This window comes from Puma concolor, chromosome C2 (genome assembly GCF_028749965.1).
Source record: "Puma concolor isolate L17-30 chromosome C2, mPumCon1.1.hap2, whole genome shotgun sequence".
NCBI lineage: Eukaryota > Metazoa > Chordata > Mammalia > Carnivora > Felidae > Puma > Puma concolor.
Genome location: NC_141675.1, coordinates 45,674,420 through 45,698,575, shown reverse-complemented (window position 1 = coordinate 45,698,575; position 24,156 = coordinate 45,674,420). Strand labels below are relative to the sequence as shown.

Here is a 24,156-nt window from a genome sequence, read left to right as displayed (position 1 = left end):
TGGTTTTTAGATAATCAGCAGAACGGCTCTTACCCAGCCCTTGGCTAAGTATTTCTGTACCACAAACACTTCCACAGAAGCATGACAGCACAAAGTACTATCACATTTCACCAGGATGGTATCCTTCATCAACTAAATTATCCCAATTGCTTTGATACAGAAAAAGTAATTGCAATCCTTTGGTTTATAAGCGTGTGTCTCAGGTTAAACGTTCATAGCATCTGTACAGAGAACAATACACAAAGTATTCCACCTCGAATGAAAGTTTAATCGTGATCTGATGGCAGGGGCTTACAGAGAGCCCAGAGCAGCATCCGTGTGGTGTGACCTCGATGGTCCCAAGAGGCAGAGCTTTTCAGCTCGCCGTCCGCAGAGCCAGCATCTTTCGTCCCCTCTGCCAGACCTCTCTCTCCCAAGGAAACAACTCCCTTCTTCAGTTCCCCGCATTACCCAAGGGACTATGCAAGTCTCGGACCAGGAACAAAGCTCCCGGGAGCTGGATTTAGAGGAGATAACTAGGAAAATTTCATTTCTTGACAAATGGCGGGAGATCTTTAGTTATGGCGGGTAAGATGTTCTTGTTTCCTCGTTTCTCTAGAACCAGAGGGATTTCTGGTGTGTAAGCAAGCAATCAGCTTTTATGTTGTGCTACATGAGAAGTCTCCATTATGGGTTTACATTTAAGATGCTTCGGGTATAACCATTTGAAGAGAGACGCTGCCCTAGCAAGGTTGGGTTTGAGGAGGTTTGTGGGTTGAGTAAGAGTGAGTCATTTCCTTGATGTTTTCTCTTTCATTTACAGGTTGGGAACCAATAATGCAACTCCTCAGGTAATTACTTTTCTCAAAGCCAGTGTGTTTTCCTCTCGTTGCTTCTTCAAACAATCACATTAACAGCATAATCTGCATTTATTTTACTCACAGAATGTCACTCAGGCACCCAGCATTTAATGTGTGAACACATAAAACTAGAAAGCCCTTTGAAATCTTTTCTCATGCTTTCTTTTTTCATGAAAATCCCTTCCTACTTTTAAGAGTACTTTTCATCACTAAGAGCACCATATGGTTATTATTTTAGAAAAAAGTAATATTAGAATCTAGAGTTCTTAAACTTGTGAAATAACACTAGGTTCTGATAGCCAAATGCTTCAGTGTTCGTGAAGAAAAGTGATTTTGAAAGTAGCCATCATCTTTATTCCGCTTCTGAAAAACTGTTTTCCTTCATCATTTTCAAATAAGGGAAAGGTGACCGAATTCAGGTGTTACAAGGTATTTTAAAATCTGTTATACATTATAAGATGAAAGATATGTCGTGTAACCTGAAAAGGTTAGAAGGTAATGAACTTGGTATTTCAGATATTAATTCAGTCTCTGAACAAACACGGCACAAAATATTAGGGTGATTTTCGCATCACTAATATATGATATGATCAAACAACTGAATTGTTAATATTTTAACGGTAACGCTAAAGCATCTTCCTACAAGTGACCTGTAATCAAAAGCCTTATTTGTGCTAAAACTTTCTTAACCATAGTCTAAATTAGAATCAGGGAGATAATGCTTCCATTTTAGTCCTGGAAGCATTAAATGGAAATAGCTACCATTTGGGAGAATAGAATATTCAAAAGATAAAACAATCTTTGAAGGGAAAAAAATTTATAAATGTCAAGTTACGCTTTATACAGGGTGAGGGAAACCCATTGCCACAAATGTAAAGATTTTCTGTTTGATTTACAAAATGCATCATATCCCAATAGTAGTCTGCCATTGGGATGCTGTGTTTCTGAGATAAGAGAGCATCTTTGCCTCTAGGAATCCAGAAAACTAAGAAGGCAGTTTCCTTCATGTTTTAGCTACCAACAGGGCAGATTTGTTTCATGACATTAGTATAGAAGTTAAGTAAACTGGAAGAAGGGTTGATTCTAACATATTTAAATGCCATAAGAATCAGTCAAGAAAAGAAAAAGTTGATTTTTTTCCCTTAAAGGGAGGGGATGGATTTTTTTAAAGAAAAAAAAAAAAAGATTATACTCACTTCTTAGGGAGCAGGAATCCGAGAGAATTAACAGGAGGTAGCCTGACTTCCTTTATCGGCCAGTTAAAAACACAATGAGAAACATCGCGTATAGACTGGAAAGATTCAATGTTTATAAAATGTTGTCTTCTCGAAATAAGAGACAGTGACATTTACATTTTTCTCTAAACATAATTTCAAGTCAAGGTCTTGATAGCATTAATTATGTTTCCATAGTTACATTTAACCTCTCCCAGCCACATAAAACTTGTGAGAAACCCCTTTGACACAGACACTGGGATTTTCCTTCCTCTTTTATTGCTATTTATCACCATTTTCAGATGTCTTTCAAAGGGACACAATATTTTCTGAACACTGATTTTTCAGAGAGAAAGAGAGAAGAGAGGGAAAACAGGTCGTCACCAGCTCTGTTTGCTTTGTTTTTTGGTGGTGGCATTTTATACAGAATCATGACGGCAACCACGTATCAGCTGATGAAACTGAAAATGCAACAGGGATACCTCAGCCCAGGGGACAAGGACATTTGCCATCCAGTAGCCTTTGTTCTATCCCCAAACCCTCTATCATCTCTTCAAAATCAGCCGGCTCTCCTATCTCCCTGGCAATGGCCACGGTAAGTATAGCTTGTCAATTAAACATGAAAGGAAACGTAATCTTCCCCCAACAACAAGGCTGGGGAATCTTATCTCCTGTCATGTGACAGTATTATTGAAGATAAGACTACACACGGTTGTTATTGGTAAAGGGAGAATATAATTAAAATGACTTATTTATGGTGTTTTTCAAGGACACTGGTGATTTTACAGTCTTTTCCTCCCCAACTCTGAGAGTCTCTCTATTCACTTCCTTTGTGTGACAATTAAATTTGAGGTAGTGAGGGAGTTAATTTCAAATAAGTCACTCTATAGTGTGGGGTAGGGCAGGTGACGAGTGGTATAAACAACCATGCATAAAGCCATGCAGCTGTGTAAGGCAGGACCCTGTCTGTGCATGGGCAGGAGGGAGGGAGGTGAAGCCCTGTGCCGGGCCTGGGCCTGGGCAAGGAGCTGATCTCAGGAAAGAAATGTTTTCTGGGGCTGCCGAATAACATCCAGGTTTGAAAAGAACCTAAGGATCTGGAAGCTACCGATCCCAGGGACCATTTGCTTAGTTCCAAACCTGATGAGTCGGAGCAAAGACCCCCACCAGCCGAGGCACAGACCCAGCTAGGAGGCAAACTAGCAGCATCTCATTGGATCAAACAGGACAAGGCTGGAGGCAATGCCTTGGCAAATGTCCGAAGGCCCAGCTGTCAAGGTCAAAGAGGTGCGATTGGGCACTGGGGAAGCTAAGGCATGTATCAAGCCAGGGGAAAAGTACCAGCTAGGGTGAGAGATTCCTTCAGTTAGATTGCACCCAAGATAATTCTTGCAATCATAGTGAAACTCACGGCTTTTCAGGACCGTTTTCCCACATTTACCCTGTCCCTTCAAACTCCACACTACATTCTGGAGCCTCAGGCAGAGACTTTTCTTGGGGACCCTAAGAACAAGAATTGGAAGAAGCACTTCCTTCCTGAGGACATGCCACCCTACACCAGGGCAACCTTGCAGAAACCACCGAAGACTAGCTTGGTCACATGGGCGAGGACCAACAACACTTGTCCTACAGTTAGGCCCGTCCTGTACATCCAGTTCCACAGTCTGTGCACTGCACACAGTGTCCCTGAGAGGGATGAGTGGGGACTGGAACCCCTTCTGGGGAAACCACACGGTCTCCGTCTACTTTCTTTCTTTTTTTTTTTTTTTTTAATGTTTATTTATTTTTGACAGAGAGACAGAGCATGAGCGGGGGAGGGGCAGAAAGAGAGAGGGAGACACAGAATCCGAAGCAGCCTCCAGATTCTGAGCTGTCAGCACAGAACCCGACGCGGGGCTCAAACTCACAGACCTCGAGATCATGACCTGAGCCGAAGTCGGATGCTCAACCGACCGAGCCACCCAGGGGCCCCTCCGTCTGCTTTTTAAGTTGGCTCTGGCTGTAGTGTTTCCAACGCTGAATATAGCCTTCCCTTAAGGTCCTCAGATGGGACATCATCCAATACAGGGTCCCGCGTTCTTTTTTATCATGCATTTCCTCACAGGCTTCATAGGGCGACTTTCTTTCCTGTCATATTTGCAGTATAAATGTACTTAGGGGCCCACTGTTCTTTCTCATCACAAATCTCTCTGCCTCAATCCACCTTCCCTCTTTTGCTCAAATGCCAGATGTCACAGGAAGATAGGTCAGCAGGCCTCTCATGAGATGCTGCACCGGGTCATTGGCCTCACAGCCCCTGGATAGGGCCTTAACTTGTGTCTCATGTATCTAGTGAATGGCTCACATTTCAGGGGATGAAGACAAGTAATGAATACGTAATCCTGTTAGTCTCCCTCCTCAGTGGTGATTCTGCCTAGAGTGGACTATAGCACCAGACGTTAGAGTGACTACCTGTATTTTAATGGATGAGATAATGTTTTTAACAAACAATCTTTAATAAAAATGTATTACTGGCTCTGTAATGAATTTCTACGGTCATTTTAGAATTTATACACAGTGGGACAGTAGGCCACCTTGTCTATGAATACAAGACAAAACTATGATGGCATATTGGCATTTGCCCATATAGGCTTACAGAAATTCTAGAAGGCTTCAGATAATGTAACAGTGCCCGGAAAGAGTAGGGCAGGAGACACGGTGGGAGGGAGTTTTCCCTCAGCATACCTTTTTGTACTCTCTGGATTTTGAACCATGTGAATGTGCAATCTATTTTTAAAAACTCACATAGAAATTTTAAAAACAGGAAAAAAAAAAAAAACATTCGCAGATGTTTCCAAAATCTTCTGGTTTCTCTTTATACTGTGGAAGCAAGAGAGTCTCGGTCTGAGACTTCTCTACCAACACAAACGTGGTGTGATTGCAGACCTCCCCCATAACTTTTCCAAGGTAATTCTCTCCCTCTGGAAGAGCCTGGGGGACAAAAGAATCAGACCACTGTAGCCTGAACCCGAGTCGATGGAGTGTTAAGGAAGTCCCAGAAGTGGAGATAATCGATTTTCTTCTTAAAAAAAAAAAAAAAAAAAAATTTGAATTTATTCCCATTATGTGGGCCAGATGATAGTGTGTCCTTTAAATAGCAGTAGCATTAATTAAACACACCCTGGGATTTCGAGATGCTGAGCCTTGGGATTCTGAACACGTGGATTCCAGGGGGGCGATTTGGAAGCCTGACCAATTCTAATCGAGGACGTTTCAGCCGTGCAGCTGCCTGGCAAATTATCAGAGCTACTGAATCCTAATACTCACTTGAGAATGCCTTTTGTTGTCATTCTGCCATTCTTTCCCTCCCTGTTGAGGGTAGGGATGCATGGGATTTCCTGACTTGAGCACACTCACTCCTTGCTGGGATTCTGCTGAGAAAGGAGGGGGTGGGTGGAGCACACTATGAACCTTCTCCCTCCCCAGCTCTTTTATTTCTCACCCTTTGTTGCCCCATTTCTGACACTGCAGCCTTCTGCCTTCCCCCAACCTAACATCTTACCGTGAGCGAATGCCGGCCAAGGCTCCCGGCCCAGGTAAGGTTGTGGAGAAGGTAAGCATCCTCCTCCCCTCTGCTCTTCCCCCAGCACCTCCCTGCCCTTACCCCAAACTGCCTGCCTTCCCTCCAGGGCAGTTTCCCACCCTCCTGCCCAACGAGGCCCTTCTCCAGAACCTAGCCTGGAACACAATCCCTTAGCCTCTTTTATCCGCAGTCAATAAACAAACCCCTGGTGTCTTTGCAATACCAGCCAGCAGGATGGTATTAAACAATGCAATGCCGGGAGATCAAAATATTCTGGCGGAGCCCCAGAGGAATGAAGCTCCAATGGAGGATGATAGGTAGTGGGGTGGCTTTTTGGAAGCCGGAAGCACAGCCTGGTGCCCCAGCCGAAGGCCTGGCCAACAGTCAGACCTCAGGAGATGTTTGCTTAATTAATTCACTGCTCTGGACAATCCCCTAGAGCCACATCTCAGCGCAGGGCAATGGGTATCATCCAGGTGCTCCTTCAGAGGCACTCCACCCTTCCCCAACCTGCTTTCTGCCAAGACTGACCTGTAGGGACTCCATCACCAGGGCTCCCTCCTCCTCCTCCGGCTTCCTATTGAGTTTGAACAATGGGAGCCTTGGAGGGGGCCTGGAGGGAGGAAAGGGAAAGAAGACAGGCTGTGCACAGCTGGCAGAATCCCTCTCCTCTTCTGGAAGCTCTTTCCCTAGGACTCTGTCCTTTCTGCTTCAGGTTCCCCCTCCTCCCTCCTAGCCCCTCCAGGTCTACGGGAGATACTGTTGCTAGCTGTGGGACCCTGCGCTGGCCACTGTGGTTTCCCCCCATGCAGTCCATATCTTTGTAAATAGTCCCTGTTTTAAACTTTCCTCAAGTTAATTATCCTGACTTGAGTGTGCCATCTGTTTCCTGCTGGGACTCTTACCATACAAGTCGAAAGGCTTGCATTTGGGTGCTGGAGCTGCCATTTACATACACGTAACCGCTCTGTGTCCCAAAGCTTTTCATTGTAAAATGAAAGGGCTGAATTAGATTGTTTTAAAAATCAGCAACTACTTCTGGACAGCCTGTTGTGCACCCGGCACTGTACTAGATGCTGAGGAATCCATGGTGAACATGATCAAGCCAAGAATCTAACCACTCTATTTGACAGGCTAGGAGAGAAACGTTTCTTAGGTTTTGCTAACTCGAAAGTCTGATTCCATGATGAGCCAGTAATTTCTAAGGAAAGAAATGATGTAGAGAAGAAGCTTCAGAAAATTATTCTATCTCAGGTTGGGGGTGCGGACAGGTGCAGAGGTGGGAGAGGACAGGATGGGCAAGGTTGTCACAGGGAAAATCTAAGCCCAGGGACCAGAAAAAAGGCAGTCAAGGCAAGGAAATTAAACACATCAGGAAGAATGATCCAGGACCTCTGTCTTCGGGGGTGTATGTGTGTGTGAGTGTGCGTGTGTATGTGTGCGTGCGTGTGTGTGAGCGAGCATGTGCATGTGTGTGTGTGTGAGTGCATGAGTGTGTGTGTGTGTATGTGTGGGCATGCGAGATAATGATCATCATTATCATCATCATAGCAATCAGGAAAGAGTTATTCATTACAAATCCTGGAAAACTAACAAAGTGAAAAGAGAAAAACTATAAACCGTGCTTGTGTTAAATAATAATGATCATTTCAGTCATTTATTAGGACCATTTACCATTTGTGTCCAGTTACCAGGCGGCACAATGACATATGCATATTACTGAATATAAGCCAGGCTAATCTCGTTAGAAATTATATTTGATATGAAAGTAAACGTTACATAGGTAAGATGAGTCACCTTTATTGTCACACTGGCCAGTGGGTCTGGCCTGAGAGGCCTGCCGCCTCTCTGTTCTAAGTCGGACACAGGTGCATCTGGATGGTGACACTCCCTAAGTTGGAAGTGACATCCAGCAACCAAAACAGGAGCTTGGTTTGGCTGGCAGAGTTGTTTTCATTGAATTTGAATTCTAAGCCTTCTTAGTCTCAACAGTTTTAATCTCTCACATTTATACACGGCTTCCCCTCCCCTCCTCCTGCCAGGCCCTGGTCTTTTTTCATCTGTGGTGGGGCTCTGTTCCCTACAGCATTCCAGGGCAGACAGGTTGTGTGTTCATAAAGGGAGAACACCTTGCATTTAATCAGCACTTAACGGTTCCCAAAGCCCTTTTCCATATGTCTTCCCATTCAATAATAGCCGTGATGTGGGCCGAGCAAGGGTTGACCCCATTTCAGGATAAGCAAATAAAATCTTACAGAGGATGGGCAATCAGTCCAAGTTCATGCGGTCAGTGAGGAGCAGAACTGGGCTTCTCAACACAGGAGTGGGGAGGGCTCGGTCTTTCTTCTGTGCTGTGCAGCCTTGATGTCATTTTCAGTCCTCTGCTGGGGATGGCCTGGGTTGGTGGCTCGTTGGCCATGATACACATCGAGTCTGTGTCTTCCGGGAGCCGACTCTATGCCCTTCTACTCCCTCTCCTTCTCTTGCTGTTGCCCTGAGCCACCGGACAAACCATTTGTCTTCAAGTGCACTTCTGGGCTCACACTGAAATGCACCTGCCTCTCTTTCTTTGTAGAGACAATCTTTTCTTTCAAGGGGGGAGCAGAGGTGGCCAGGAAATAAACTCCAGCCACGGAACCAGACCCTGGTCTGACAAGGGGAGAACTTTCCAGATGCTCTCCTGCATCTGTCCTTATTAGAAACCATTAGGCTCTGGATAAATTGGGCTCATCCTTCCTTTTTGCCACAGAGTCTCCTCGTTCCTTTGAACCACCCCCTGTCCTTGGACACTCTGGGTGCTCTCTGTGTGTGTGCGTGCATGCGTGTGTGTGTGTGTGTGTGTGTGTGTGTGTCTGTGTGTTTGCAGGTCTTCTCTGTCCAGCCTCCCCTCCATTATAGGAAATAGGTCATTATGTGGTCTGTCCCAGAGTATGGGATGTGTGCCTCTGCTAGAGCATGGCTGCTTTTAGGGATACGTTATTAAGTGACATTAAATAGACTGCGTCACCTTCTTCACTGAGCCCTTCTTCATGCTGGTAGGCCCTGAAGAAAGACTCTGTAAGTGGTGCACACGTTCACACCTCTTTAACACTTCCTACTTCCTTTCTTAATTAAATAGAATGTGAGCTCAGGCAAAGCTTTCATAGGCGATAGTTTCTAGCATAAGTCAATAACATTGTTTTATTTCCATTATTTTTTTTAAATATGGTGATTTATTTTTTTTAAGTAAGTGATTTTGATTCCCACTTAAAGATGTGACAAGAAGTGTCCCTATTAAATAAGCATTTTTTAATTTATAAAAGAGTAAGTAGCTCAAGCTAATGAAAAATATTAATTAAATAATGATTGGCCCACAAAAAGGACAGCAATTACAGGATGACACATACTTGTTTTTAAATGTTTATGTATTTTTGAGAGAGAGAGAGAGAGAGAGAGAGAGAGAGTGGGAGCAGGGGAGGGGGAAAGGGGAGAAAGAGGATCTGAGAGCCTGACGTGGGGCTTGAACTCACAAACTGTGAAATCATGATTTGAGCCTGTGAGATCATGACCTGAGCAGAATTCAGACACTTAACCAACTGAGCCACCCAGACACCCCAAGGATGCCGCATACTTAAAGCTGGGGAGGCAGAGAAGTAGTGTTGGAATTTGGATGCAAATTCCAGCAGTTTCTACCACTGGGTACTTCCCTGTGGAAGGAGGATAATAAGAGTATCTACCTCAAATAATTAAATTAACATAATGAATGTAAAGCACTTAGACCAGTGTGTGGTACATAGAAAACACTCAATAAATGCTAGATGCCATTGGCCAGCCTAGTTCAAGTGTATCTCTTCCATGAAGCATTCCTGAGCTCTTCAGTCAGAAATTCTCCTCCCTCTGTTCTCTCAAGGTACTTTTTCCTTTGGAACTTCACACATTCTATCTCGTACACAGTTGTGGGGTATTAGACTTTTTACATATCTATACCCCACATAGGTAGGACCAAGCACATGCTAAGCAATTACTATGCCCCTGATTGTGGATGGATTCCCCTTTCTTCACGTATTTGATTTATAAAGGCTTGTTTTTTCTGGGAAGCCTTAAAAGACCCTCTCCAATCTCAACGTGCTACAGGATACCCAGCAAAACCTTAAAAATTGGGGGGCAAGAGGACAGAGAATGATTGTTTAGTATCATTAAAAAAAAATCTTTTTAACGTTTATTTTTTAAGGAGAGAGAGAGAGACAGAGAGTGAGCAGGGGAGGGGCAGAGAGAGAGGGAGACACACAATCCGAAGCAGGCTGCAGGCTCTGAGCCATCAGCACAGAGCCCGATGCAGGGCTTGAACCCATGAACTGTGAGATCATGACATGGGCCGAAGTCGGACAGCTAACTGACTGAGCCACCCAGGTGCCCCTGTTTAGTATCATTTAAATCAATATTGTACTCAAGCTAGAAACAGAGTCCTGTGTGTTTCTCTTTCCTCGAGCAAGAGAGAAGGACTCAAAGCTAGGGGAGGCGAGCACTGCAGAGTCATGGCTGCAGATGGGTATCCCGGATGCCCATGACATGGATCGTCAGTGACAGGAGGCAGAGGGGCAGAGCAGTGGCCCAGGCCGGACTGCAAAGCATAAAGGAGAGATGGCTGGCGATGAAAGGGGAGACAGACACAAGGGAAAAAATCAGATGGGGACAACAGGGCACAAGGTTAACACACTGAGCCTTCTGGATACAATAGTCTAAGGGAACCTGGTGTGAACCTTTCACACAAGACTTTACAATTACAAATAGAGGAATAGGGTAAAATGTAAACCAGGATGTAGGTAGGGGACAGGCCCACCTCCACAATCCCACCACCTTACTTAAGGCTATTAGATGAAGAATGTGTCTAAGAAGAATCATCTTTGTTTGAATCATTTCTTTCCCCTCTTCTCAGAAGTTACGGCAGAGCCTCTTTGGAAATACTATCCATGTCTTCAGCTATGACTGGAAAAAGGCCTATTTCAGGTTCCATGATCCTTTTTCTGACCTGGCTTTCACTTTGGAAGTGGGAAAGGTAATAGTAAGTAAAAATTTTTTTTTAAAAATCCTAATCCCATATTCCCTAGCCATGTTTCCTTCCATCTTTATCCATATGAATGTATGTTTTCATTACAGTCATTTGTCAAAGCATATTTAATATAATTTAACATTTAGCCTTAAATGATATGAGACTATTTAAAATTACAATTTACTGTCAGGGTTATAGCAAAGTCTCACACTCCTTGCCTGCTGTCGCACACCCTGCCCTCCCAAATTCGAGGTTTCCTGGCTCTTCTCTCCAAGTTCTAAGTATCCCTGAGGATTTAGAAGGCAGGAGGAGATCCAGGAGCTTCTTTCTGGCTTGTTTAAAATCTCAGTAATTCAGGTCATCAATTACTAGTCACACAGAGATTTCAAAGACCAGCCAACAAGTTCTATACATCCTACAAATCCAAAAGTTTGCTATGAAGCAGGAGCATAGAGAAGGTAGGGTGGAAGTGGACAGATGTCCCCAGGCGCTGGTCTACTGAAGCTGGTCAATGAAGATTCCGGCCCAGCCATGGCATCTGACCACAACTCACGTATGGAGTACAGTGTCCCTTCACTAAGCTAAGGGGATGCTGTATATACCAGGAGGGACAGGTCAGCAGAGAATAGGTCACATCCATTTCCCAGAGTTCTTCTTTGTCATATTGGCCCCAAGAGGTTCCATTACGGTTGTACAGCCTGCCCCCAGCCTCACACACCTCACTATTTATCTTCCCCGTTTCAGGGAGGTGCCCGAAGCATTCAGATGGCAGTTCAAGGATTCATCATCAAAGACTTGTTGTTTACCAGGAAGGGAAAGGACTGTAACTTTCACAGGTAAGAGGCCTAGAAGCACTTCTTAGACACATTCCTCATGTCACAAGAACTGTTATGTGCCAAACGGTCATTATGGAAAATCCCCTGGGTGACCTCAGGAAGTAGACTTGCCTCACGAGACAAAAACGGCTCTGGTTCTCCCAGACGAATGGGACTTTGTGATTGGGGAGGACTTTCCTGCAATCACTCTCAATGTTTGGTTGCAGGAATAACGTTGACAGTTTTAGTGCTCCACTGCAGACCTTCCTGTCAGCTAAAATGATGCCCCTGGTCTCAGGTGGGCTTACTTGAAAATATTTGATGGGAAGCCCCAAACTGACAATTTCAAGGAGGAACAAAAGGGGTGATTTTTAAAAGCCCCGATAAAGCCCTGATAATTCTCTTATTTAACTAGGCTAACAAAGTACTGTGTTTGGTAGTTGCCTATTCAAGAAAATCGGTTCAGATTACTTTACTTAGAAGTCAAGTCCCGGGGCGCCTGGGTGGCGCAGTCAGTTAAGCGTCCGACTTCAGCCAGGTCGCGATCTCGCGGTCCGTAAGTTCGAGCCCCGCGTCAGGCTCTGGGCTGATGGCTCAGAGCCTGGAGCCTGTTTCCAATTCTGTGTCTCCCTCTCTCTCTCTGCCCCTCCCCCGTTCATGCTCTGTCTCTCTCTGTCCCAAAAATAAATAAACGTTGAAAAAAAAATTAAAAAAAAAAAAAAAAAAAGAAGAAGTCAAGTCCCTATCATGGGCAAAGCTCTATGCTTGATGTTAGAAAAAATATAAATAAGTTAAGGTATATATCTGCCCTCAGCAGGGTAAGTTATCACTCAAAACAGGAACTAAATGTATAATTTATTCTAAGGTCATGAATTGCCAGTTTCCTGAAAAGCAGAGCCAGAGATGAGAATTCTTTATGCAAGTGATTTATGAAGGGAAGGCCCTGTTGGAGAGAAAAAAAAAAAAAAAATTTTTTTTACCCCTCTAGCTTCTTTGGCTAGTCTAATAATTAACTTTACAGAAGACAGATTAATAGGAGGAAAACAAACACGAGCTTAATAACATGTATACCTCGGGGCGCCCAGGTGGCTCAGTTGGTTAAGTGTCCGACTTCAGCTCAGGTCATGATCTCACAGTTCGTGGCTTAGAGCCCCGCGTTGGGCTCTGTGCTGACAGCTCAAAGCCTGGACCCTCCTTTGGGTTCTGTGTCTCCCTCTCACTCTGCTCCTGCCCCACTCACGCTCTGTCTCTCTCTCTCTCTCTCTCTCAAAAATAAACATTAAAAAATTTAAAAAAAAAAAAATAACATGTATACCTTTTGTATACATGGGAGAGACCTAGGAAATCTCTGTAATTCCCCCAAATAGCCAAAGGCATCACGTTAAATACCAACTTTAGCTAAAGACAAAAGAAGATATTGGGGGTGGGGAGTCAGTTATGGGAGATTACAGGGGAAAGCGCAGTGAACAAGCATAGGGTTGTTTTGCACATTAAGTCTGTGCCTTCTCCACTGATAGGAGTTTCTAGAGATTTAGAGCCATCCCCCTCTTCCCATGAGGACATCCCCTTACAAACGGAGATTTCTCCTATAACGTCTTTTACAAAAGGGCAACTTCTATTGAGTTTTCGGACCTTCTCTTGAGTCTGTAATTTTTTAAAAATAACCAGTTTAAAATAGTCCACATGCCAAAGTGGCATCTTGGGCTGGCAAGATTTGCTCCCCTTCGGGCCTCAGGAGAAACCTGGAAGAGTGAAGGAAAAGGAGAGGGAAGGAGAAGCTGAGGAAGAATGTGGTCTCCAGTGACGCCCAGCCTCAGTCTGATCCCATGAGAGCTCTAAAGCCTCAGTGGCCCCATTTTCAAAGAACAAAGTGGGGGCCTTTGTACTTCCCACCTCAGCCGGGCACTGGCTTTGACCCGCTCCATGAAACCTTCCAGAACCTTCTCGGTCCCAAGTTCTGTCTCCTTCTTCTTCACTCTCAGAACATTTTGTTTTATTCCCATCCACCTCCTCAAATTAGGCTTTTAGACTATGGAGCACTCCTCGTTTCTCATTTCTGTGTTGCCACGGAGGTAGCGGGATTATAGAAATCATCGCTGAGTTTCATCGATGAGAAACCCCATCACGTGTTTCTCCATCGGGACAACAGTTGTCAGTGTTAAATATTTAGAAAACAAGCAGAGCAAAGGTCTACCGCATAAAGATTGGCTCCCATTCCCTGGGAAATCCTGACAGCCCAGGATCACTCCAGAGAGTATAATGCTTGAGAGCAGGGAGTCAGGAACCAGCCTGCCTGGTGTAAAATCACCACTCTACCACTTTCAAGGTGAACAACTGGGGACCAATTCCTCAACCCCTCTTTCTTTCTTCACCTCTGAATCAGCAGTAATAGTAGTATCTACTTCACAGGGTTGTTGTGAGGATTAGATGAGGGGACAGGTATGAAGTGCTTAGAGCAATGCTGGGGACAGTGAGTGTGCCTGCTATACAAGTCAGGATGGGCAACATGAAGCGGGCCTCCAGTGCTGCGTGGGACAGACATGATGGGGGAGCACAGACACGGCAAGCACATTAAAGGCAGACAAGGGCATGAGAAAAGGCATGGAGGGGTGATACAGAAAATACGTTCAGGGGACTGGTCCATGCGGGGCAGCAGGTTTGCAGAATGGAAACCTGGGAGATAACACTGGACGGGGCTGCACTTGCAAAGGGTCTGTGTTCCTGGGTTAAAACGTTTGGATCAGTCTCTGCTGGAGTTCGGCGAGAGGACAGCGGTGGGGACTCCGGGGGGGAGGGGGTAACTCACAGGGTGGGACTGGCTAAGATCACCAAGAGAAATAGTACGCTGCTGTGAGGATGCCACTGCCAGTGACAGAGTGTAGACAAGGCCCTCTGCGACCGTCTCACGGGGTGGGTTGATGAAGGAAGCAAAGAGACCCATCTGGTATGCAGCAGGGGACTTAAAAGTGGAGGCACCTCACATTCAGCTAGGTGACTGTCCATGCCAGTGTTTTCATACCCAACCTCCCATATTACAGTTTGTGTGCAGTCAGCAAACAGGAGCAAGAGCAGGCCCTGGCTGCGGCACTGGCTGGCATCCTGTGGGCGGCAGGAGCAGCTGAGAAGGCCACCGTCTGTCTTGTCACTGAGCACACTTATGTCACCTCCAATCCTGACTACTCGGGCGATGATTTCACCGAGCGGGTGAGTGCACCCCTGCCCGTCCTGCCAGATAAAGGGCCAATGAAACCTGACAGTATTCTAGACTCAACATGGAAATGAAGGCGGAGCCCCATCGATGCTCCTAGAAGGGTCAGATGTGGCCAAAGGCATCTTCCAAAGAGGTAAGAACCCAGGGTTGGAAGTGCCTGCTGTGAATTTTTCCTTCCAGAATGCACCAGGATCAAGAATATCCCAGACCTGAAATCATCACAAAATGCATTTCCATATCCACTGTCTTCAACATTGCTGAATTTTACCTATTAAGAAAAAATATGTTTATGGCTTTACTGCTCAAGATATCACATTGGTTTAAAACTAAGGACTGTAAAAGGGAGGCCGGTAGCCATCCACTTTCACCATGTATGTTTCACATGGCCTTGTGTAAGATAATCTGTCAGGTTTCAGCAAAGTGATTTTGCAATGAAACAAAAAGCTCCCTTGAGGAAATAACAGTAAGTTGACATCTTATAGATGTAGCTTTCATCTTCCTTTTCATTTTTATCTTCTATTCTTGATTTATAGCTCCAGCTGTTTGAACTTTTAGAGAAAGAAGCCACTGAGAAATTCGTCTATGATCATTTACAATGTGTAAGTGTTTAAGTGTTGAGATAATCCCTTTATGTTGAACCGATCTTACAGGAAATCTTCTTTCTTTTACAAAGTGTACTTCTAATGATGCTTATTAAGAAAACCAGGTCATTTTGAGAGCTAAGAAAGGGCCGAATGAGAGAAAGAAAAGCCCGCCTCTCCCTCCCCACAGCCTAAAAAGAGGCCAGATCACACACAGGCCATTCACAATTGCCTCTTTGTCCTTGGCTAATCAAACCCAGAGAATAATACTATAGAGGGCATATGCCAAGATTTCTTTTGTGGGAAGAGAATACGTCAAAGCAGTCTTGCCTCATCTAATGGATAAAACACAAAAATGCTAGACAACTGAGGCCCTAGTCTAAATTGCCAAAATGACCACTCACATTGGCTCCAAGGAAATGACTTCTAGTCTGAAAAAGGTGGCCCTGTTTTACCTCTTCTATCAGCACCTTCCACACAATGTCGTCCTGGCAATAATTCTTCCCAACCTCCCATGTGGGGACAGTGTCGGTGGAATATCTAAGGTGCTTTTTTAAGATGCCTTTGCAGAGAAAGGAATGAAAGCTGATTTCTAAAGAATTAGAACCCTACAGGGTAAAAGAAGACAGTTAGCAGGGTAACCATGAAGCCATACAACGGTGGATTATATAGAAGGAGGAAATGGGGTCCATGAACCTCACTGCTCCATTCCTTCCAAAGGCTATAGAGGTAGAAAACTTGGGCATGAGTTCTCAGCCACACATTGGCCATACATTCTTGGTTAAACTAGTCACCCCAGGACTACCTCCCCCACCATCTCATATGTCTGTGTGGTAGGCAGAGGAAAGCCCCCCACCCCCAACTGCCCCACAAGGATGTCCATACCCTACCTTGTGGAACCTGTGAATTTTATGCTTTATAGCAAAGGGGAATTAAGGTTGCTAACTCAGTTGACTTTTTTTTTTTTTTAATTTTCAAAATTTGTGAGATTTAAGTATAGGTGGCCTACAATGTTATATTAATTTCAGGTGCACAACAGAGTGATTCAACAACTCTGGGTGCGTTACAAAATGCTTTAAAATAGGGCGAGTATTCCAGGTTACTCAGATGGGCCCAATGTAGTCACAAGGGTCCTTAAGAGGAAGACAGAAGAGGAAGTCAGAGTGTACGATGTGAGGACAGTGTTGCCTGCTGCTGCTGGCTTTGAAGATGGAAACAGGGGGGACATGGCCACTAGAAGCTATAACAGGCAAGGAAACAGAGCCTCTAGTAGGCCTGCTGACTGCTCCATTTGGGCTCAGTAGGAGCCATTTTGGACTTGTGATCTCCAGAACTGTAAGATAATAAATTTGCATTCTTTTTTGTGCTTTTTTTTAAACTTTTATGAAGTTTTAATTCCAGTATAGTTAACATGCAGTGTTACATTCGTTTCAAAATTTCTATTATTTACGGTACTAAATTTATGGTTATTTTATAATATATATTTATATATTTAATATAAATGTATAATTAATATAAATTATATATAATATAAATTTACAATAAACCTGTATAATGGATTTTAAAGACCTAGCATGAAATATTAAGTTAGAAGCCTGCTTAGGGACTCTGTTGTGGGCAGATATTGAACGGAGTCACACAGATAGAGAGGACCATGTAAGTAATGAGCCTTCCAGCACAAAGAGGCAAACCCTTTCCTTTCTGTCTTCCATCTCCTCAACTCAGACCTGGGGCAGTCTGATTCAAAAGGAAGGTCCCCACATCTGCAAGGGATTCCTTAGTGTCGCCGGAGTTGAGAATCAGAGGATCAGAGCTGAAACTCTACACAGGCTTGTTCTATCAAAGGCTAAGAGTCAAGCTGGAATAAGTAACAAAGGCCTTATGCAGAGATCGACTGTACGGTGTGGGTGAGCCTGACGCGAGAGCTGCCCGGGTCAAACAGACCCATGGTGACTATTGCCATAGCCACTCTGAGGAAGCGCTGGCACCGTTTCCTCAGTGACGGAGGCACTTGATGGCAGGTTCCATCAAGGGCACTTGATACTCCTCTCAAGGGCACCCCTGACCAGGGCCCGCACATTATGATGTGCTTCACCGAACCTTTACCAAACCCCACTCACTCTCAAAATGCACCCATTTTGAGGTCCCATTCCTGTGTCCCATCTTAAGACAGAAATCTCAAGACAGAGGTCTGAGGGCTATACGTGGACAGTAGACCTAAGTTTATGGGTTGAATTTCATCCCCCCAAAAGATATGTCCCCATGCCTGTGCATATAATGTCATTTGGAAAAGAGGTCTTTGCAAAGGTAATCAAGTCAAGGAAAAGTCACGCTGGATTAGGGCCAGCCCAATCCAGTGACTGGTACCTTTACAAGAAGAAGGACACTTGGACGCAGACACAGTCATGTGGGGAAAACACCATGTGATCAGGGAGGCAGAGCTTCCATGATGGGATGTGTCCTACAAGTCAAAGCACTCCAAGGATTGCCAGCAGCCACTAGAAGCTAGAAGATGCAAGAAAGACTCCTTCCCTTCCGCCTTCAGGAAAAGCACGGCCATGCTCCCACACCTTGATTTCAGACATCTGGCCTCCAGAACCGTGACAGAATACATTTCTACTGTTTCAAGCAATTCAAGTTTCTGGTAACTTGTTACAGCAGCCCTGATACACCTATCATATGTGATCTGCAGCATTAGTCCACCCAGTGTTGTATTTTTAAACATTTGACCCAGCCACTCTTCAAAAACAACCCGAAGATTCCACATAAAAACCTGGATTTTTAGGTTTTTCCCAAAAGAATCAGAAAACCTGGCCGCACTGGGCCTATATGCTGGCATGTTCTCAGTTAGCTGACGTGGGGGCAGTGATTTCTATTGGACAAGTTGTGATAGGCTGAATGATGCTTCCTACCTGGTAAAAGGACTTTGAAGATGTGATTAAGTCAAAGACCTTGAAATAGGGAGATTATCTTGAATTTTCCTGCGGGGGGGGGGGGCAATTAATAATAAGAGTCTTGTCAGGAAAAGTGGATGATGGGAGAGAGAAAGTGGTGTGACGAGGGAAGCAGAGAGAGAAGAGGGATCACATGTAGGGTCACAATTTGGGGTCATGAGCCAAGGATAAGGATGGCTTCTAAAAGCTGGAAGAGGAAGTGAAAAGACTTCCCCACAAAGCCTGCAGAAGAAACATAAGTCTGCCAGCAGTTTGAATCAGACTCATGAAGTGGCATCCGTGTTGGGACCTCAAACCTCCAAAAGTGGAAGACAAAGAATTCATGTTGTCTTATGCCACCAAGTTTGTGGTAATTTGTTATGGCAGCAACAGGAAACGAATACACCAGGGTCCCCAACGTGCCTCTGGACCCACTCTCCTCATTTCTCTGACACTCTGTAGCACACCCATTTGGGTTCCTGTCTGATGCCTGTGGCACTGGAATTTGTTCCTGCCTGAGGGTCCTGCCCCTGCCAGGTCACAGAGAGTGATGGGGACAGGTTAATCCATAAAAGGGAAAGCACCTGCATTTTAGCAGAAGCCTTCCCAATACAAGGCCTTTAAAGGAGATGCTTTAACCCTGGGAACCTTGAAAGCCAGCCAAGGAGCTTCTTTTCAGCAGGCAGAATATTCACACAAAGCTAAGACCTGCTACCTGAATGTTAGTTGGGCAATTTGGATTTGATCCTGGAAATCACAGGGCACCTTTGGAAACTTTTGAGCAGAAAAATAGCCTTCCCAAGAAAAGAGAGAGGGGAGAAGTGCCTTAAAGAAGGACAGATAATCATTTTGTTGTGGTTCTAGCATGTTTCAAGAACTAAGGTAGGTACTGTGCATTATTGTCATTTAACTTTTGCAACAAAGCTGTAATTTATCCACAATTGCAGATGAGGTGATTGAAACTCAAACAAGTTAGTAAACTAGGAGTAATGGTAGAACTGGTTTTGAACCTAGATCTGTGTAAGTCCAAAGGTATTTCTAGAAATCAATGAGGAGGGAGAGATGTCCCAACCAAGGAGAGGCTGGGAAGGGGGCCAGCCAAGAGCACACCAAGGGTCTGGGCTGGGATGGATGCTGGAAAAATGGAGAGGAAAGATACACTACACCTTAGCCATGATTTGAAGACAATCATGTGATAGAAGTGGAGGAAAGAAAAATAGGTCAAAAAGCAAGAGAATGACAGCACCAAGGGCAGATCTTGAACAAGGAAGACAAATGCATTCGAGAGTGAAGATGGCCTAGGGAAGCTGTCCTATCAGCCGGAAAAAAAAAAAAAAAAAAAAAAAATCTTGGGCTATAAATCCTTGAATTCATGCCTGGAGATATACATAGCTGCATTGCTTTTAGGCAAACATGCTTTTGTTTTGTCCCCCCCAAACAGTTCAAAGAGGAAGGAGGCCATGGTGTCATCTTGTTTCTTTACAGCCTGATCTTCTCCAGAACATTTGAAAGGTAAATTCAACAAACATTTGCACAGGTATTTCCTATAGCTCTGTGATCACATACGCAGCATACTCTTACATCGCAAAATATTTTCATGCCCTGTTGGAAACCTGAGTAGTTTTTCCCAGTGGCTGCTCTTCTGTTGATTCATCCTTTTCTGTAGTCGGTTTGGCCATATTAATGTGTGGGTGGATGTCGTCAGAAAGGTTTGAATCTGCTTTTCTCGTACAGTGGTGGCTTCCTTCTACTTGTGGTTATAAGTATTGACGGATAATACCAAAATTTATTTGTATAACTTTCATAATAAAAGTATTTTATTATTTATATGCACAATAAAATATACCCACAGGTATTTATTTTGTCTCTATGATATGCAAAGCCCCTTTCTTGGCACAATGGGAAATACAAATAAAAGAAGAGATGGCCTGACCTCCTTCAGGGTCCAATCTGGGAAAGATAGGAGTTATACGTAGAGATACTGGGTATGTCACAGGGGGTACTTAATGTACCAAATGAGGTGTAAAGACGAGGAATCTGGAAGATTCCAGAGGAGGAAGGGTCACCAGTAGATAGACTAATCAAGGAAGGCTTCTTAGAAGAAGTAGACTTTCTTTTGGGCTCTGAAAGGAAAATAACCTTTCAGAGAATCACAGAGAGATACAGAGTCTCTAGAAAGGAAGAGTTACAAGCCCTGAAGCAAAAATCTCCTAACACTTGTCTTTTGCATAGCATCATCACATTTTTCTGGTCTGTATTATTAGCTGCTTAACAGTTTTCTTTAAATCAACACAAATTTAAATATTAACTTCTTCCTAAACATTAATATCTTTTAAATCGTGTATTGGGGCGCCTGGGTGGCGCAGTCGGTTGAGCGTCCGACTTCAGCCAGGTCACGATCTCGCGGTCCGTGAGTTCGAGCCCCGCGTCGGGCTCTGGGCTGATGGCTCAGAGCCTGGAGCCAGTTTCCGATTCTGTGTCTCCCTCTCTCTCTGCCCCTCCCCCGTTCATGCTCTGTCTCTCTCTGTCCCAAAAATAAATAAACGTTGAAAAAAAAAATTTAAATCGTGTATTTGTTGTGCTAAAGAAGAATGTATTAAGCACATCCACCACACCGTTTTTTTTTTTTAATTTTTTATAACATTTATTTATTTTTGAGAGACAGAGAGAGACAAAGCATGAGCAGAGGAGGGGCAGAGAGAGAGGGAGACACAGAATCTGGAAGCAGGCTCCAGGCTCTGAGCTGTCAGCACCAATCCCCACGCGGGGCTTGAACTCACGAGTTGCGAGATCATACCTAGGCCCAAGTCAATGCTTAACCGACCGAGCCACCCAGATGCCCCCACCATATGGTTTTTTAAATGCTCATATCTACACCACCTAAAATCACGCCACACTTAAGGCAACACTGCCCTGAATTACATCTGATGCCACCAAGGCACTCACCATGCTGGACCCAAGCTTTTAGTTCTTACTCAGGAAGGGCGTGACTCCAGAGGCACCTGGGTGGCTCGTGTCTGACTCCTGATTTCAGCTCAGGTCATAATCTGACGACAGTTCATGAGCCTGAGCCCTGCATCAGGCCCTGCGCTGACAGCGTGAATTCTGCTTGGGATTCTCTCTTTCTCCCTCTCTCTCTGCCCCTCCTGCAGCCTCTCTTTCTCTTTTTCTCTCAAAATAAACAAACAAACTTAAAATTAAAAAAAAAAATTTTTTTTTAAATAAAGGAAAGGCATGACTTCAGTCCTGTGAACAGGTTCCTTCAAGAACACTTTACAACTCATATACCAGAACTCAGCACCTCTCCCTAAGCGAGAGCAGGAGCCACATCCTGCCTGGACTTTCTATCACCTGGGGTGGGACCCCAAGCCCCGGTCCCTGGTGAAATAGTAGAGGCAGCCCTTCTGCAGTCAGCAAATGGCCTTACCCCCCAAACTAGTATTTTCCACTTGAACAGTCTGTTCAACTCTGTCTTGAGCCAGGACTCTCTGTGCCACTACCCTAAGCCAAGGGTCCCTTGTCACTCAGAGCAAACAGTTTCTCCAATGAGCCCAGCACCCACACAGGGATCCTAACGTGTGAGATCTGTCACTTCACCCTTCTGCCTCACCACCTGTCAGCATCCCCCAACTTCACCCATAGCTTTTCCCATCACCTCTGCAGCCTGGGTATTAGAAGCTTTTCCGGTGAGAGACGCAAAGGTGCAAGGCACATGGGAGGGACAGTGACTAGGCAAACCTAATGTTGGGAGGTGGAAGAAGGAGAGGCCGTGGGTTCCTGGTGCGGTCACTGTCTCTGACTGAAGGCTGATGGCATCTTGCATCCTACAGGCTTCAGAAGGACCTAGATGCTTCCAGCACTCATCTGTTACAACCACACGCTGGGGGCTTCCTGTGCAGGCAGGTAGGTTGAGAGGCTTTGTCTTTCTATTATAGAATCTGAATTAGGCTTTTTTTTTTCTTCAATTAAGCATATTCGCTCCCCAAGTGAAGAGTGATTGGATTATCTTTGAAAGACTAAGAAGATGCTAATGTGAGTTTGCTCTCAGAGTCTATGTTCCAATTTCTATTTTACCTCTGAGAGCCCCGCATTCCTGACGTTTTACAGACCTGTTAGGAAATATCTTGACAGGACCTACCAGGAATCCCTAATCATGGAAAGAAAAGTACTATAAAAACATCTTTGCTTATTGCTTCTTAAATCACAAGTATGGAAACCAGAGTTTATAAGAAATGTAAAGGGAGGAAGGGCAGTCAGATCTAAGTGGGGCCCATGGGGAGTTATTGTATATGGCTCCAGAAACAAAGTCAACAAACTTCTGTTTTAATCCTACCAAATGTTTACGACATGTTTTTCCTGAATTATGTATTAGGTGATTTCCATTCTTTTAAGTAAAACTGATGACCTTGCAGTGATTATTAAAAAAAAAAAAAAAAGAAAAGAAATTAAGGCCTTTTGTCATTGCTACCTAAAATATAAATATTTGTAAAATGTGCCAACTAGGCAGTTTTGAACATGATTTTAACTGGAAGAGCAAGTCCGAATGTCTTCAATGGCTGTCAGAAAGGAAAGTCTCAAGAAATATTGCACGGGGTCCTGACCCGCAGTGACGTTGGATATTTGTGGTGGGGTAAGGACACCTCAGAGGATGACAGGCTTTCACAGGTGAGTGTGTTTTGATTCTCAACAACACAGCCAGAGTGTCAATATTTTGACTGTTTTTTAAGGTCATTATTAAGGCAATGAAAATCTGAGCTAACTTTTTCCTTTACTATATTCCTGCACATCTCCCACTCCCCACACATATGTACACCGAGAGACTTTCAGAGTCTAAATGTAAATATCTAAGTCTACTGTACTTGTGTCATATTTTATTTTATACATTTTTATGCATATAGAGGACAGGTCATACAAGTAATATGCAAATAATTTTTTGAAAAACAATACTTGAAATATAACGAGATAAAGGGAGGGTCCCCTTTATCCCCACCCAGCTTCCGGCTTCCTTCTCAGAAATCAATACTGTCAGCCACGGATGGGTATTTTCCCAATCATTTATGCAAATGAATGCATATTTTCTACCTATTGCTTAAAGATTTAAAAAAAAAAATCACTGGGGAAAAAAGGGGGCCCCCTCCTCAGGAAACTCTTCTCAAGAAGATTTCCAACTCAAAGGATCGACAACCTCTGACAACCAGAAAGTAGAATGTGCTGTTGGAAAACATAACCAGAGAATTAAGTAAGATGTGATTCTGTAAAAATAAACAGGAGAGAGGGTGAGAAAGCAAATATAACCACCCCAAACCACAAATCAAAGATGCTCCTGTGATATTTTCACAGAGATCTTCATCCTAAAACCCAGGGAAGGCGAGGCAGGTTCTGTGAAAAGCAACACTTCTCTGGAGTGGCCATGAAATTAGCTAGGATGTAATCCAATATGATGGTGAAAACGTCCCCAACCTCTCCCAATCACCAGCACTGAATGAGGGCCCTGCTGCTCAGTACCTGCCTGTCCTTCACTCTCCCAGTTGAGCTCAAAATCCCTTTCGTGTGCACAGGACTCCACGCTTTATAAGATCCTTTTATATCCAGAGCTTTGCTAGTCTTTCCCACTACTGTTGGTTCCAGCCACAATGCCTTATTCATGAAATCCATATGTCGTTACGCCTACAAAGCCATGAGTCTGATGTCATCAGAAAAGCAGAGTTTTACCACAGCAGAATTAAGTGCATTTTGCATACAGGCGTGTTTAAAAGTTTGCTTATCATTCCTTGAGTTTGAAATCTAGCCTATCATAGAAAAACGAGAAGTGACAGATAAGCTAAAAGTAAAAGAAATGAACCCAGTGTCATCACCCAGGGGTCAATCCTTTCAGAAATGCTCCCTTCTCTTTTTCTTTCTTATATAAATATGTTCTATTCTACTCTTCTGAAATCTGCTTTTCTCATTTAACACAAATATCTGTACATACA

At 44.1% G+C, this 24,156-nt stretch overlaps 1 protein-coding gene across 1 annotated transcript in view; it reads left to right on the top strand.

The window, feature by feature from the left end:
- Window positions 1-460: 460 nt before the first annotated feature.
- MINDY4B (MINDY family member 4B) overlaps window positions 461-24,156 on the top strand; it is a 36,706-nt gene continuing 13,010 nt past the window's right edge. The window contains exons 1-10 of the mRNA XM_086720239.1: window positions 461-567; window positions 803-830; window positions 2,481-2,648; window positions 10,531-10,650; window positions 11,389-11,480; window positions 14,498-14,663; window positions 15,204-15,269; window positions 19,626-19,696; window positions 22,015-22,087; window positions 22,688-22,849. Of these exons, the coding sequence (XP_086576365.1) occupies window positions 461-567; window positions 803-830; window positions 2,481-2,648; window positions 10,531-10,650; window positions 11,389-11,480; window positions 14,498-14,663; window positions 15,204-15,269; window positions 19,626-19,696; window positions 22,015-22,087; window positions 22,688-22,849 (1,053 nt within the window). The remainder of the gene's footprint in view (window positions 568-802; window positions 831-2,480; window positions 2,649-10,530; window positions 10,651-11,388; window positions 11,481-14,497; window positions 14,664-15,203; window positions 15,270-19,625; window positions 19,697-22,014; window positions 22,088-22,687; window positions 22,850-24,156) is intronic.